The 12,667-nt window shown below is 40.9% G+C and overlaps 1 protein-coding gene across 12 annotated transcripts in view; it reads left to right on the forward strand.

Moving 5' to 3' along the window:
- The window catches only part of LOC126875225 (cyclic nucleotide-gated cation channel alpha-3-like), a 217,648-nt gene that overhangs the window by 35,476 nt on the left and 169,505 nt on the right, over positions 1-12,667 (forward strand). For 11 of the 12 annotated variants that reach the window (XM_050638030.1, XM_050638022.1, XM_050638024.1 and 8 more), the window contains 2 exons: positions 8,195-8,897; positions 11,565-11,992. In XM_050638030.1, coding sequence (XP_050493987.1) covers positions 11,650-11,992 — 343 coding nt within the window. In that variant the 5' untranslated portion in view covers positions 8,195-8,897; positions 11,565-11,649. The remainder of the gene's footprint in view (positions 1-8,194; positions 8,898-11,564; positions 11,993-12,667) is intronic. The other variant, XM_050638020.1, reaches the window with a different exon arrangement.

A 12,667-nucleotide genomic window follows, 5' to 3' on the forward strand; every position in this document is an offset into this window, starting at 1 on the left:
CGCTCGACAAGTTCGTTTCGATTTCCATTTGCACGACAAGACGCCTACAGCCAGACCGTTGGTCGTGTCGCGCACCTTGCGACCCTATCTTTGCTGGAAAATCGCGGCACAACGGTACGATTTACCATGTGTTTGGCGTAACTTGGAAATTATCGTGGACTCGTCATAACCAACCTACGCTTATCGTCGATCGGACGATCGTCTGTTATGTCGTTTCACGCTACAGCATTCTACTACGTTTTACATTTATTTTCATACATTTCCATACATTTCGGAATTACCAGCAACGAGCTTCATAAATTCAACTTTCCTCCGGAACTTCCGTATCCGTGTATAAATGGCGGCTCATTAAATCGCATCGCGTTGCATTCGGATTGGGTTATCGTTGCGATCTTCCATTAGCTGAGATATCCTGCGAGCATTACGCTCGGTGACTCCGGCTGAATACGTCGCGACGTTTTATCGACGTTTTATCGATGTTTTATCGATGTTTATACTTACATCGGTGCCAGTCGTAAAACAGCCAATGCAAAATATCGCGCAGCCGTGTAAGGCCGTGTTTACGCGATACTTTTATTGGTCGCATTAGCCCGAAGAAACTCGCCTGCGCTGCAATTTTTTCTCCGCCGTCACGGCTCGACCGTGGAATTGCTGTTTCGGCTACTTTACCTCAAAGCAGCAACGAGCAAAACTGCGTTACAAACAGGGTGGAGAGATGGTTTCAACCATTGACGTTTTTAAACGAGTACGAATCGCGTCCAGAGAGCCGGATGATTTACCGTGAAAAAGTAGCCTTTGCTTTCGTGTCTCGGTCACTGGAAATTGTCTCGTTAATCGATGCTTTCTGTGTTCGATCGTTCAACTTTTAATGCGAGCGCATAGAATTCGGGAGAAAATAATAAGCGCACTTAATTGGCGTAATATTTCACGCGAGTTGTGCGAACGAAACGTCCTTATTTATACGTATGCACGCTATTGCGTGAAAAATTGCTTTCATGGGACAATGAATTAATTTTAACATGAAACTTAGTACTGCCACATTTTTGGCCTACTGTACGCAAAGAGCGCGCGAACAGATAATTTTCTATAGCTTGAGAAACGAACGAGAATATTTTACACAGGCTATTACTTTGATTCAGACTGCTGTCGTTAGGGAAGTAATCGGTTTCTCGTGTTCCTTAATGAGAATTATACAGTTCTTGGTCTATAGTTTGACAGTAAAACTTTTAGTCCAACAGTTTATCAGCAAAAATATCAGGTTTTTTGGAGAATTACGAGGCGATGAACAAGCGTAGATAATATGTATACAGTGGGCTCATATTTTACGTATTTTCATTGAATTAACTGACGCAGCGTAAATATCAGGGGTTTTCGTAAACAGATGAGAGCTTATCGTTAAACAACGTGCTTGCAGCGCAGCGCTGCCCAAGTTCGATTAAATTCCTAATTAAATGGTCCTTGGCAGCTCTCCATGCCGCAGGAGCCACTACATTTTCTCCATGAAAAGAGTTTAAAACAATCCTTTGTTCCTAACGTAGCCGAACAAAAATGAACGAAAATCACGCATCCGTGTATCTACGGTACAGAGTAATCATTTCATGACAAAAGAACTCTATATTTCGATACAGGTTCCATTCACAGATACATTCTATCTGCTGACGTAATTTTCATTTGGAACATTGTTAAATATTGTACGTGACGACAACTTTACAATAGAACATCGTTGCATGTTATACGCGGTTGCAATTTTACAACAGAACGTTGTCGAACGTCGTATCGTTCGTTTATCAACAGTTGGAATTTTTAGGGAGTCGGCCACTGAAAAGACCGGACATCTACGAGTATGAACGATCAGGAAATGACGTTTGCAACTGTGTGGAACAGTCAGAAAATAAATAAGTAAATCCGTATAGCGTACAAAAGCGTAGAAAATAAAGGAAGATGATACGAGAAGGATTGGACGACGATGATGGATTCGAACGTATCTTGATCGGATAATAGCAGAACGAAAAGTGGCAGTGGTTGGCAGCGAAGATGTACGCCAAAACGCGCAGTCGTCAGAGTGTCAAAAAAGAGCCTAAGAGGTGTCATTCCAGCGCCGAATACTCTGAAGTTCGGATGCTGTACTAGAAATAATGTAGACAGCTATTCATTTAGACACTCGGTAGATTACTCGGAAGCGGTAGTCTCTTTGTGCTCGCGTCGCGTCCTGGAAGCCGTGACATTTAAAGACGAGTAATACAGATGCACGATCGTGAATCACGTTAGATTAAGTTGGGGTATTCAGAGCGCACACAACAGAATTACTGTGTGGCGTAAATTAATTTTACGAGCCGCCAGAATCCAATGCACGCGTTATTTAAGACTAATAATTTAGCGTGCTCGAAACTGTCACGTAGTAGCAACGGTAGTCGATAAATAATGCTTTACGTAGAGGGATGTTCCGCAGTATCTCGTTTGCCACGTTAGGAATAGAAAAGGTAATAAAACTCGTATTTTTGTCTTCCCTCGATGCTTCTACGTTTCAAAAGTATTCGTTTCGTCGAAAGATAAGCTACATTTACATCGCCGACCAGAGTAATTAATAATTTTCTTCGTTAAATAGAGTATGACTAACAATTTTCTCTTTCAAATCGGGTCCATCGAAAATTCGTTTCCTTATTCCTTTCTCGTTACTAGTCATGACGCGACAACATGGAATCAAGTAGAACAAGTACCTACATAGTCAGACATCGTGCTCTCCTACAGGCAACGTGTTCATTTCTAAGGTACAATTTGGAGAATTTCTAACGAACGAACTTCAACGAAACTAAAGTATTAAAATCACTCTAATACGCGATATATGATATTCGTTACGACGTAATCGTGAGTAATGGCGAGCACGGTATAGCCGCCTACACGTATTACCCCGAGCTCGATTGGGATTCTACTTTCAAACTCTCATTTCTACTCCCACACTCTCGAGCCAAGAATATTCGAATATCCCGCACCGAAACTCGCAAGACGATCGAGACTCGAGAGATTTTAATGGATTTTGTCATTAATTGGTATTGAAAAAATCCGCATTTCCTTAGTTGCCAACCCAGAAAATTCCATACTTTCATGAACTTTGCCAAATGGATGATAAATTGGTTCCTAAACAGATATTATTCCTCTCGTCTATTTTATGTACATTTTGAACATACTAGACGTATTAAGATTCAAAATTGATCGAGTTTTAAGACTCGAATTAGGTTCGAAGCGATTCGAATTCGTCGCCGTACAGATTCCAGGCAATTGCAAGAGTCTCACGACACGTCGGTCGATGCCTTGTCACTTTAAATTGGTCACTTAAATTGTACATTGTACAGACAAGCGGGATTCTATCGCAAGTTATCGGTCGCTATCTACCAAAGTTTGCCGAGTTGACGATTTAAATCGATCGCATCATTTCGTTTCTACGTTGTTGAAGCAGTTTCTTTTCGCCTCCTGCTGTTTCGCGTATTTTTTGGCTCCTCGTGTTCCCCAAAGTGTGTCAACTTGTGCGCGTTTCGCTCTTAAAACATGTAAATCTGAACGCCCGACCGATTTTACGACCTCGTTATGTCGCTTCCGCGTACGTACGCACGTATAACACAGCACATACTTAGAAATTTATCCGATAATGTTGCGCTTAATTCGGCGAAACCGAATGGGCAACGGCCGAGTTCGTCTCAATCATCCGGCGATAATACGAACGCATTTATCGACAAGCGAGAAACGGAAGCGCGATCCCTTGTCGCTGTTCAGTCATTTACAATCAGCGCGTTCCGAAACATTGGAACGTTGTACCTTGAACGTCTATTGCTTCGTATCCATCGCCAATGGATCGATCACGGGCAGTACGCACGTTACACGAAGCTCCTTCGTGGCCGGTTCGCGAAATTTACATTCCAATTATTGACTCTACCGTTTTCCCTGTTATCTTTCTCGAGAAATATGTATCTGAGAAACGAGCCGTTTCTAAACGTTTTTAACGTGAATGTGGGCTAAGCAGCTTCTCGACGAATTTTTCTCCACGAGAAATCGGTGTAAAATATCTTCAAACGATTCGTAAACTTTAGAAATATGGATATCCGCGTAGCCTTGGAACGCGTCGAAGAAACGAACCAGATGAAAGCACCATCGTCTTTACTTTCAATTCCAACACGAATATTCCTATTAATAGAAGCCCAATAATCTCAAAATAGTTTTCATTTATACGGTTCATATAAACGTGTGTGTACGTAACTCTCTGTTAAGATAAATCACTTGGTATTTATGGTACTCTTGGTATTTTGAATCCGAGGAATTTCCTTGTCCAAGTCACCTACGATAAACGATACATATCTGGTTCCTTCGGTTCGAAACAGATTGAGAATATCCGGTTATCTCGCGAAGAAATAACTCGGACAAAAGCGGTCGCGATTGTCGACGCTTTTCCGCTATCTACGTCGAGATATTCGCCGCTCTTTGTCCGCGGAATAATTCGATATATCGTCGGCTGGGGCTTTTGCCCGTATCACGATTGTCGAGTGTCGTCGCTACTGTCAGTGCCCTTTTTATACGCAACGCGAGAATAATAGGTGGAAATAATACGTCAAGCCAACTGAACGCGACAGCTGAATGTCCCTGGTGTTCACTGTGCTTGTCCATTCTCTCTCCTCTGTGTCCGCGATCTTCGGTGCCGGCAACGATCGTCCCCACAATGATTTTCGTTCGTGAAATGTACACACATTTTGGTATTTTCTACTTCCACTTTCAAGAACGTTATTTTGATCGGCGAATCGCGCGGACTGAAGGGAGAAACGTAAAGGCAAAAATAATGAACGAATTTGCGTGTGAGACGAAGATGAATCTACGCGTGTAGCGTAGCAACAGGATTTAGACGATTGTAGATCTTTCGTGGATTTAGCGATCATAGAAACGACGAATATCAGAAGCGTAACAAGATAGACATCCTTAAACTGCATTAAACCGCGTAAAGTTTCACAAAATTTTACACACACGAGAGTACGATACAACGATCAATGTGCAATATATGATATGAGTGTCCTCGGTACTTTCAATAAATTATAACAAATAATTACGTTAAATTAAATTAAGTTAAATAATTATGCAGGTCTACGTTGCTTGGGCCGTTTCGTATTTTTGATTTCTTATTACTTCAAGCACTTCTTTTCTTCCCCTCTTCCTCCACTCTTCGTTTTATTATTTTTGTAGAACGTTGCGAGTAATATTCTCCGTTTAAAGTTATCCTTTTGTCTCGTGTGCCGAATTTTTCGTTTTGTCTCGCGTTTCACGAAACGTATTCAGTAACTTGTTGACCACGATTTGTCATGCGCATGGACGAATGCAGGAAACTGGATAGGGAAAAAGGTGTAACGACATAATGTAGATGTAAGTCGAGAAAACAACTTGTTGGCGTTGAAAGTGGTGTCTGGAGGGTGTTGCACTCAACGGAATGAAATTCGACGGAATATGTAACGAAATTCTGACTATCTGTGAAAGACGACTCGGCAATCTCGTCGCGTGATTGAAAATTTTGTATTATTCACGAGACGAAAGCACTGTGTGGAAATATCGACGGAGAATCTTTTACGAGTCAAATCGCAGGATTTATAAAAATGCTTTGTACGATTTCTATGCAGCCTCGAGCATTTTATGCAACGCTTGATTAAACTTCTTGAATCTATCTAGTAAACGTCGCACGATAAAAAGAAAATGGAAGTAACACCGAACATAAGAAGAAACACAGTCGTGTTAACTGTCTAGGATTAAAGATTTTTTAAAAGAACAAAAATATCACAATATCTATGTATAGCAATGTACATATTATACGCAACGCATAAACTAATGCATACGTTTAGAAATAATAAATACATACATAGAAAAGATCTTTTGCACTGTAATACCTTCTTTGCAACGTTTTTTTAATGTTCCTCTATCGTTTTTCATTTAAAACGACTTCAAAGCTAAACACGTGTTTTCCCATCTGCTTCAAAAATTCTCCTGTCCCATAATTTGACCATAAAGTGATACAAAAATCAGGAACTCGACAAAAACGTACCTATCGTGATCTTCGTATTCCTTCGCTCCCCAAGAAAAAGATAGACACACTCGTACTATTTCGCGCTCTTGGAAACAGTTGGAAATTTTACGAGAGAACTTGAAGCTAACCGGTGCGCGATGTCGATGCAGTTTGATGGAAATTGGTCCACGGAGAGCAGATACTGGCGAATTCGAAGGCAGAGTTAATCGATCGGCTTATTAATGCGTCCGGAGGTAACTCTAGAATTCACCGTACCCCAGCAGAGCGTTGCCTCTAAACGAGCGTAACCGAAACCCTTGTTTTGTTAATATCAAATCACACGACTCACTCAGCCGAGTCGATTCGCTAACCGTTGCTCGGAATGGTCCTGACACACGAGCCTTCCTCCTGTCCGATCGGGGCAACGGATAATTGATATTAGCCATTTTCTCGAGGCTTCTTCTAATCCTCGACTCATTACTCGCTCATCAGCGTCGAGTATCCGATTCTGAAACGGCGGGTCCTATTAGCGTGACTTCGCAAGACCCGACCACGTAAATTTGCTGCCACAAATTATGAACAAGATATATTAGCCGCCTCTAAACGAGCCACGTGTGATGCATTAGCTTGGAGAGCGAAGGAACAGGGTAAATTTGTGAACAGCGCGGTTAATAATTGTTGGTAGATTTACGTCGTCCAGTGTTTGCCTGTCTATTCTGTTTTCTATTTAGAGGCGAATAGTTAACAATTGATGCAAGGGACGATGAATCTTCCTGTAAAACGTTTTATCGGTGAATGTGAAATGTTTCCCCTTCAAACGTAAAATTTTAATCGCACCCAGCTTCTTCGAAATATCATAAATGGTATTTGATCGAAACAATTTCCACAACGAACCTTCTCGAGCCATTGTGCGATTTTATTATTCCATAATTCTTGCAATGGAGTTCCTACAGTCTCGTCATTTACTTTGCTTTCTTTTAGCATTAAGAAACGCATTGAAAAATTGTTTATGTCCAGTTTAGGTTTTCAATAGCTAGCTTTCCATCTGGCTAGTGAGTAACACTTTTGCAGTTTGTGATCGAATGCCGTTTGAATTTGGCGCGATCGGCTATTGTATTCTATGAGCGACGTTTAGCGTGATAACACTGCGCAGTGAGTTAGTTGAATGGCGTGCGACGTGATGCAATTGAATGTACAAATGTTCAAGTTTCTTCTTTCCCTTTTCTTTTTTACGTTTCCCGTTTTGTTTGTTCCTTTTCCCTCTTTCGTGTGTGTGTGTGTGTGTGTGCGTGCTTTAATTTCGTTTCTACTTAACGAAGTACGTCAATGCAAAGCTGCTGCTGATTTTCCCTGTGCACGAAGATTCTGCCACGACCGTGGTACAGGTATAAACGCAAACGTCAACTTTATTTTCTTCTATCGAACCATACATCTTCCAATACATTAATCTATACGTCTTGGTTCGGTTATCAATCTATTTCTGTCGGAAGATGATTAGCTTTTAGTAGGCGATTTAACTCCTCTTTCGAAAAACCTTTTGCATCGTATGAAAGAGACAATAGAAGTGCTTTACGTTCTTCCGCCTTGTATACACGACACATATATATATGTATGTATATGCATAATTCTATACAATCGACAAAAATAAACGGCCAGGTAGCGAAAGTAGATATGAATGAAGTTTAATCGAACTAGTACCAGTATCATATACTTCACTTTTATATATGGCACAGTACATAGCACATAAATTATGTAGCACATAAACTGTATTGACATCTACTTCCACTACCTGTCCATTTATTTCTGTCCTTATAGTACATTATCGGTAGCATATTACCTATATCCTTATAGTGCATAGATTATTTAGTAAATAATAAAAGTTAATATTTATACCTTATAAACGAGCCGTATTTAAAAAAAACTTCATTGATACGTATTTACTCGACACTTTTACATCGATACTTTCGTCGCCGTCTACAGCTACATATACATGCATAGATAATTTGCATTTCATTCTCCCTGCCTTTCACTCTGCTGGCCAAAACCCACGTTCGACAAACACCGATCGCTAAATTTCCAAGCACAACCACGAACCTACTGCCGCTCGGCTCGATCATCGTCAGCGAATTGTCGTGCTCTAACCTGATTCATCCGCACCATTTTCAGGTACCATCGCGCTATACAGCGCTTTGACGGAAGTTAAGCATCGTGATCGTTGCGAAGAGAGCAAAGGACGAAGGGGAGCATCGAGTGGTTGGCAGCAGCAGCAGCAGCAGCAGCAGCAGCTCGTCGAAGAAGGCAAGCACGTGACACGAGTGCCGTGACCCGAGACACTTGTTGCACGGCTGCTGTCCCTTAAAGAGTCTGGCTGCACGGCGTGTTCCTTCAACGCGACAGGATTAGTCAACGTTGAAAATAAGCAGAAGGAGGAAGAAGGGAGAAGAAAGAGAATAAGAGGGAAATAAGAGGGACGTACGTGTGGTGAATTCCGTCGAACATCGCGTTTCTTGCGACGTACTCGTGGCATGTCGGCGGCGTTTCCTTTTAACGTGGTTCGCGAGAAGAGGGTCGTCCGTTGACGGGACGAGAAAAGCACGAGCGGCAATCGTGTGATGCTGTCGAGGCGATCGTGGATTCGTCGTCGGCCAGCGAGCGCACAGGCGACGCGTGGCTCTGTCTAGGATTAGTGGAATCGGAGTTTGGAGTTTTCGGGCGTAAAGAGGCAAGTGGATACCGGGAAGAACGGAGAACATGAACGTGATTCTGCGTTTAGACCGGTGACACCGGTGGCGGTTGTGTGTGCGTGGCTATCGTCGCTGGTAACTCCCAATTAGCAGACTATCACTGAGACGACGGATATCCTCGCTCGGTGAGATTACTTTTTACATTCTTTCGTTTGTTAAGTTGAAATTTCGGATGAAATTTTTGAAATAGGAACTCTTATAGTTTAATTTAGCGGACGATCTAAGAAAACAAATCTCGAGGTGTCCAGAAGATTTCGAGAAAGTCGAGCGATTTTAGAGTATTTGATAAGTCACGCGACTCTTTCAGCGGATTTAATTCGAGGAAATTATACAAGTGATCCGAGATGCTTCTCTTGTCTGTTCCATTTCGTAGACTTTACAAAATTCTGTAGCGACAACGTTCCTATTTCTTGAATGCAATACAGCGTCGAGGAAAACGAGATTGCAAAACAAAGAAAGACGACATTCGTTTATAAGAAAATGTAGAAAATGTCTTTCATTGTTTCACAACACAATGGAAGAATATTTTACGATATTAACAAGATTTATTATTTTTTATATTAATAGAACATACTTTACACATACACACGCATTGTTTATCTATTTAAAATACAATACGTACAGAGAAAAGTCAATTTTCGTTAACTCGATAAGTATGCTTAATTAATTTAACGTGTAAATACAATATAAATTAATTTAAGCGCAGATTAACGTAAAATATAATCGAAAATGTGGCTCGCAGAACATGAATTATGTACTAACTAACAATAAGTTGGTTAAACTTCCAATATCGAAATATAAATTATAGCGATTAGTATCTGCGAAATTAATTTCCATATTAAAATATTCAATTTTGATATTCCGGATTATGGAATGCATCATGAAATTATCAACGATTGAAGGAATTTAGTAATAGTCACACGTTCATAACGCACACACGATGTACATAGAAAATACGACAATTTCATTGCAAATACATACTAGCAGCCTCATTTGCATCAAAAGAATCTGTTATACGGTGAAGTTAGTTACGCGTATTAATAAAAAATCGTAATAAAATCTTTCCGAGTAAATTATTCAAATAAACATCAATTATATTGTAAAAATTATACTATTCGAACTTAAGTAACTAATCAAATTAATTTTTTTCATATCAATTACATTCCAGTTATTCGTGTGATTTCTGAACAAATAAATAAATACTGATTATCTACTCTAAAATTACTAAAATTAGCTTGGTTTCCGGATCGCGTATATAGCGAATATGTAATAAAATGTAATAATTTTTAATCAAAGATTCAGAAACATATGCATACGTTATCAAGTATACAGGATGTGCCACAGTTATCGTACCTAACGCTGCTAGTATGTTTTGTATGAAAAAGAAGCTTAAAAATATTATATGAACATAGGAACGTAGTTGGTTTGTTAAAAAGTTATAACAAAAATACGAAATAACAAGAGATTGGTTTTTCGTCTGTACGGTTTTTTAATGAAATCTGAAACCAGACTTTCTACCTGTATTGTTATTTACGAGTGCAGAAACAGTCTGATTTCTAGCAAGCGTGATCCAATCACGACGCGTATAAATTGATCGTTTTATCAAAGCAAATTAACTGCTCAAAACCGTTGTAAATATCCACCACGAATCAATTATTCTATTTGTTGTACCTTTTCTACCTTTATTCCATTTCGTTCATTAACGCGAATACACCAATTTATATCTCCAAACGAATGACGTCTCTCGAAAACAGTATTTTCGAAATTGTGCTAATTACAAATCCGCTAACAATTATCCTAATAACGAAATATGCAAAAATGGAGAGGATATTTTGCAACTGGGTAAAGTTCCAACGAAGATATTGTTCTGTGGTGTAATCTTTATCATAAAAATACTTGATTGATACTTCATTTTTAATCGGCGAAAATTTCATGAAAATTAATTTCTACGTACGAAGACAGGCGAAAGATCATTTTGAAAATTCCGCAACGACAATTCCTGATGAAACTCCGAAATACCGAGGTTTCAAGAGGCGCATGCAAATTAGTTTTTAAATGGAAAGCTACGGTAGAAAACGAGGGAACATTAGCGATCGAGTTCATAATTCTTTCCAATATTTTCACGTTAAACTTTTAATAAGAAAAACGTCAGGACTTGCGAAACGACTCGCAAACAATGCAGATTTAAATTACTTTCAAAGAAATAGTCGCGAATACACGCAAAATGCAACGAAACGTTTCGCAAACCAGTAACTCTGATGATCACCACCGCGATGTAATACCGAACAAATTAAATTCTACCTGCCCTCTCGTCTTAGCCTAACCAAATACTCGACACGTTTCATACACAAAGATAGAGCACGCGAGTCGTATGTTACCGTGTAAATGGCTGCTGCGACATGCAAGTAGAAAGAAAAGGCTGCGTAGAGGTGCCTTGTGTCCTTATTTAATCAGGCACGCACACTGACGTTGCTCGTTGACTGCGGATTTTTATGCAAATCCGTATTTTCGAGAACATAATTAAAAATGGTACAGACGCAACAGAGAAATTGCTTTACCCACCAAGTACGTAGTGTCGTGGATACATGAAAATCCGCAATCTGCTAGTTATCAGACAAGGACACGAGAGACAGAGACCTCCGTGCTCTTTTCCTATCGCTGTGCCGCTTTTTCATCTCGCTGGCGCGCACTCCATCTCGATATCTCTACGGAATACACACTGTTGTTTCGCGCAAATAAAACGAGCGCCGCCTGTAATCTAAAATCTAACGCGTGTAATTTAAAATGCGTAGGTGGATATCGTCGGGCTTGTAGACGGGGCGGGTTCGGCGAAGACAGGAAGAAGAAAAGACCGGAAGGCTGGATCACCTCCGTGGAATGTCTTCAGGCGCCAAGCGGCTGGTGCAGTCGCTTCGCGGCCGCAGCGGGGGTGGCAGGGGCAGCGGCGGTGGCCGCGGGGATGGCGGCGGAGGGGAAGGCAGCGGCGGCGGTGGCGGCGGAGCGAGCACCAGCGCGACCAGATTGTGCCATTACGATAGCGGTCACGAGCTCGACGAGATCTCGGTGGTTGGTGCCGCCATCAGGGGCAGCGAGGGCCTTCCCACCCCCACGACCCCCTGTCATTGCGGCGGCCTCAAGTATGGCAGCGGGCAAACGCTTTACAGCATCGCCGGTTTGGTGCCCCCTGCGCCCGCTGCACCTGCGCATGGAGCCCAGTCAGGTAAGTAGTATCGCTAGTATCCTATCGTTGCTGTGGCTCGTACAGACACGTTCGGTGATTTAGTAAATTGTCCTGTATGAACGTTAACATTTAATCGAGTGGTTTAGTAAAATGTTCAGTAATTTAGTCGAGTAGTGAGCGATTTAGTAATCCACTAATCACATCTGTAACTCGACTGTGTACTAATTCCTCACACTTTCGACGTAGATACTAAACCATCCTACGTATAGGTGACACTGGTAGTTACTCGACTAAATTACTTCTGTCTGTACTTCTGCGAGCCTTTATTTGGTTGTTTCAGCGTATTGCAATTTACCAGTTAAACGGAGAATTGGCCATTGTCTTGAAAATAATATCTATTTTGCTTGTTCCTAGCTCGCCCATATTTTGACGTGTCGTGCCATCCATCTTAGCTGAAGTTAATCTGTTTGGTTTTATTAAACTTTTATATCATACTATGCAGTTGATGCTAGAGAAACGACAGGTTTAGATAAAAGCTGCACTAGAACAAAATACTTGCCCGATACTTATTCCACGTAACACGTGTACAAATCTCAGGTGTATTTTGCTATTCCCAAGCTTTATTCCTACGTGTATATCGAATAATTTGAATTTTCTTTTAGAATGGTAATAAATGCGCGTAACTTGCTTTTCCAGCTCTTAAAACAAAAGAGA

This window comes from Bombus huntii, chromosome 17 (assembly GCF_024542735.1).
Source record: "Bombus huntii isolate Logan2020A chromosome 17, iyBomHunt1.1, whole genome shotgun sequence".
In the NCBI taxonomy this organism is placed as follows: domain Eukaryota; kingdom Metazoa; phylum Arthropoda; class Insecta; order Hymenoptera; family Apidae; genus Bombus; species Bombus huntii.